We start from the raw sequence: 4,020 nt of genomic DNA, 5'->3' as shown, positions 1-4,020 counted from the left end.
GCATTGCCAATGCAGAGGTGTACCTAGAGGACAAAATGAGGCCAAAAAAATCAATAACTGGTTAAGCGTGATTAAAAGTGATATCAAAGATAATGTCGTGTTTGAATAACTAGTTTTGTAAGAGGTGCAAAAAAACACTGGGGTTGATTTTCAACTTGCAGCTTTGATGTGAACTGACAAGGTGAATTGGCTGGCTATTATGGAAACTTACCAATTGTCATTTGCAATGAACGGAAATGGATGGTTGCTATAATAGCCTCTGGTCTGCAGTATCTGTTTCATGCCAAAGTGGTAAGTAATTTCATATTCCACTGTTTAAAGAATTAAAAGAAGAATTTCATTGTTCATGGAATGGCATCAGTAGGATCAAATGTGGTGATTGAGTGAGTACATTGCAAGAGAATTTATGGTTATATCCATTGAAGGAATGCAATGTTAGTGGATGAATCAATGGTACCTAATAGTCTTATTATACAAGGAGTAGCATTTTCAATCATTTATTTAAAAAAACATACAATTTTTTTCATACATGTACACCACAAGCCAGTAAATATAGATGCACTCACCGTTTATTCATTAATAAAAGTTACTGTTGAGCTTGATTTGTCTGGCAGCCAAGGATTTGATATGGCACAGGTGAACCGAGTTCCCTCAGCCACTGAAACATGCAGGCCACTTCTGAAATCAAAATATCTATCTGACAACGTAATGACTGTTTTTGCACGAGAGGTGATGTCTTTGCCATTATCTGCTAACCAACTGATGTTTCCCAGAGGAAATCCTCCTTTAGTTGTGCAGATGAGGAACACGTTCCGGAAGTTGGATGAATGTTGTCCATACGTGATTATTGGTTCACTATAGGGTGTTGCCACTCGAAGTTCCAAAAGATCTTCATCTATTATCTTATCATTTCTTTTAACCCTACAAATATATTCTCCCATGTCCTCAATTGTAACATCTTTTATCTTCAAGTCTGGAGACCCATTCAAAAAATCTTCCCAGTACAGGAAAGCCCGGTCCACAAATCTTGGATCTTGACCGGCTAGATCTTCCTCTTCATTTATGAAAGCATATACCAAATGCTCCTTACTATTTGAATTCTTTTTGACCCAGTAGAAACCCAAATTAGCAATGGTGACTGGATCGTTCTCTGGAATAGAAACATCACAAATCAGCTCAACACTACTTCCAGCTAGTCCTACCATGTTTTTATATGGTGTAGCAACTGTGACACCTGGCAAAGGCAATACCCAGTCCACCAGCAAATTCTCAATGTATTTATTCCAAATGCTGCAGATGTACTTTACTCCCTTCTTAACATTGACCACAAGAGAACTTTTTATGCCAAATGTTTTGTCGGGTAGTTTTTCCATGACAGTGATTGCCTCTTTTGTAATGTCATCATCTGCAGCAATCCACTGAACCAAGGGCTCGGGAAAGCCTTTCTTGGCAGCACAGTTTATTGACACTTTACTTCCTTCCACTACTTCCTTTGGTTCATAGTCTACAAAAATATCCTTGAATGGTACGCAGACAACGAGAGTGATAGTGAGACTTTTGAGACCATTGACAGAGCAAAAATATTTTCCACTATCTTCAAGTAATGTTGGGTTAAGGCGCAAGATGGAAAAACTTGCATTGAGGTAGCTTTCACGCACTCTTGTTTTGACCTTTTCAGACAGATATTGGACTACTTCTTCATTAGGTGTGAGTGAGTGATGGAGTACTCTCTCCAAAGTATGGCCATTTGTGGTTCGTTCCCATTCAATATCAAAGGTACCTGATTCAGATACAATGTTGCTCAGTCTGCAGAATGCTGTAAATCGATGACCTTCTTTCACTCCGACAACTGATTCATGCCTAACAATAATCAAATCCTTTAATGTTTCCATTCTTGTGTTTTGGAACTGCAACAATAGGTAGAAAATCAGAAGTAGTCTCATGATCCTGTTGATTGTTATAGCTTCAACAATTCTGTCCACCACCTTGATTTTACCTTTCCATATGTTCCACCATTCACCTGTAAATAAACATAGTTGTCATGGGAAAAATGTCCTTTTGTCACATATATTTGGTTTAAAGGGATTATAATAAGAACACTACCATATATAGAACAGCACAGAAAGGCTCATCAAAGTACTTCCGTGCACCACCCATCTAATCTCTGTAGAAATTCTTTATTAATAGTCCTTAGTCCTCAAAGGTACTGATCACATAGACATAAGGTGAATACTTACTGAAACATTTACACTGCCATTAAGAGTCATTAAGGTGAATACTTACTGAAAAATTTACACTGCCATTAAGAGTCATTCACAAAGTAATAATCAAAGCAAAATTAGTATAAGGTGAGCTGATCAGTACCATGACTGAAAGCCCTCACTGCTTGAAGGCCTACTTCCAGTTTGAGATCTTTAATTTTTTTTCTGAAGTCTTCCCCCCTTTAAATAATCTCCCTTCTCTATGTAGCTGTTCTGTTCCTCAAATGTCCACAAGGCTGGATGACAAAGATCACAAGACTGCTTGTATACAGCACTTGCTGAGCATTTAGATTTTAGATGAATGTTTATTGAACAGTTTACACTGTGATTAAAAGCCAATCAGAAAAGAATGATAAAGAACAGAAGTTGTATTTAGATACATCTTTCATTACCAAAAGATTGGCAAGAACACTTTAAGCAACAAAGTATTTTGAGCTGTAGAAGTATTCTAGTGGAGGAAATAGCAATAAACTCACAAAACTACCAATATGACAATGATTATGCGATCATCTAATTTAGTGATGTCAATTTGGGGACAGCTATTGGCTACAAAGGATAATTCCCTACTCTTCTTCCATGTATCATGTCATCTCTTATATCAACCTGGGAGAGGACAAGAGTGCCTTGGTTTAAGGTCCCATAAAAAATATCTCCAACAATATTGCACAGGAGTCTCAAATCTTGAGCTTAAGGCCTTGAGTAAGACTTGGGGTAGGGGTTTTTTGGAAGTGTTTACAAATTGCGGGTGGAACCGATTCTAGGAATCCTCCCCACCTCCAATGCTACCAGAAATTGTTGGTTTGGAGTAAGGATTCAGGCTCACTAAGCCCTATTGAGCATTTTTAAAAATTCACTCATAGGATATGGGCATCTATGGCTGGGTCAGTGTTTATTGCTCATCTCTAGTTGCCCTCGAGAAGGTGGTAGTGAGGTGCCATTATTCCAAGTCAGAAGTGTAAGTGACTTGGAGGGGAATTTATAGGTGGTGGTGTTTTCATGTTTCTCCTGCCCCTCTCCTTCTTAGTGGGAGTATTCATGGTGTTGGATGGTGTGGTCTAAGGAGTCTTGGTGAACTTCTGCAGTCCATCTTGTGGATGATACACACTGTTCTTACTGACTGTGGGTGGTGGATGGAGTTAATGTTGGTGGAGGTGATGGCAATCAAGTGTCTGCTTTGTCCTGGATGGTGTCAAATCCATTGAGTGCTGTTGGAGCTTCACTCAGCCAGGCAAGTGGGGAGTATTTCATCACTCTTCCGATTTGTGCCTTGTAGTTGGTGGAGAGGCTTAGGGGAGTAAAGAGATGAGTTAGTCCCTGCAGAACTCTTAGCCTCTGCTCTGCTTTTGTAGCTACAGTATTTTTATGGCTAGTTCAGTTCAGTTTCCTGTCAATGTTCACCACTAGGATGTTGATAGTGAGTATTCAGTGATGTTAACACCTTTGAATGGCAAGAGACAATATTTAGATTATCTCTTGTTGGAGATGATCATTGCCTGGCATTTGTGTGGTGCAAATGTTATTTGTCACTTTTCAGACTGTAGAGTAATAGGGTAGGGGAATAGTCTGTGTGGGATACTCTTTGGAGGGTTGGTGTGGATTTGTTGGGCCAAAATAGCCTGTTTCTGCATTGTAGGTATTCCGAAGAAAAAACCTGGTTATTGACCAGGTCTTCATGCATTTGGACTGCTTCCATATTTGAGGAGTCACAAACGATACTGAACATTGTGCAATTATTGGTGAACATCCCTACTTCTGACCT

The 4,020-nt window shown here is 39.2% G+C and overlaps 1 protein-coding gene across 1 annotated transcript; it reads right to left on the bottom strand.

Moving 5' to 3' along the window:
• Positions 1–569: 569 nt before the first annotated feature.
• On the bottom strand, positions 570–2,426 carry LOC122540114 (butyrophilin-like protein 9). The gene is made up of 2 exons (XM_043675423.1): positions 2,284–2,426; positions 570–2,020 (listed from the first exon to the last, which is right to left on the bottom strand). Exon 2 carries the CDS (start codon positions 1,941–1,943, stop codon positions 570–572), a length of 1,374 nt encoding a protein of 457 aa, XP_043531358.1. The 5' UTR covers positions 1,944–2,020; positions 2,284–2,426.
• Between the last annotated feature and the right edge of the window lie 1,594 nt (positions 2,427–4,020).

Source organism: Chiloscyllium plagiosum, chromosome 34 (assembly GCF_004010195.1).
Source record: "Chiloscyllium plagiosum isolate BGI_BamShark_2017 chromosome 34, ASM401019v2, whole genome shotgun sequence".
NCBI classification, from domain to species: Eukaryota; Metazoa; Chordata; class Chondrichthyes; order Orectolobiformes; family Hemiscylliidae; genus Chiloscyllium; species Chiloscyllium plagiosum.
Note: the sequence above shows the minus strand (reverse complement) of the source record. Positions and strands in the feature narration are given on the sequence as shown.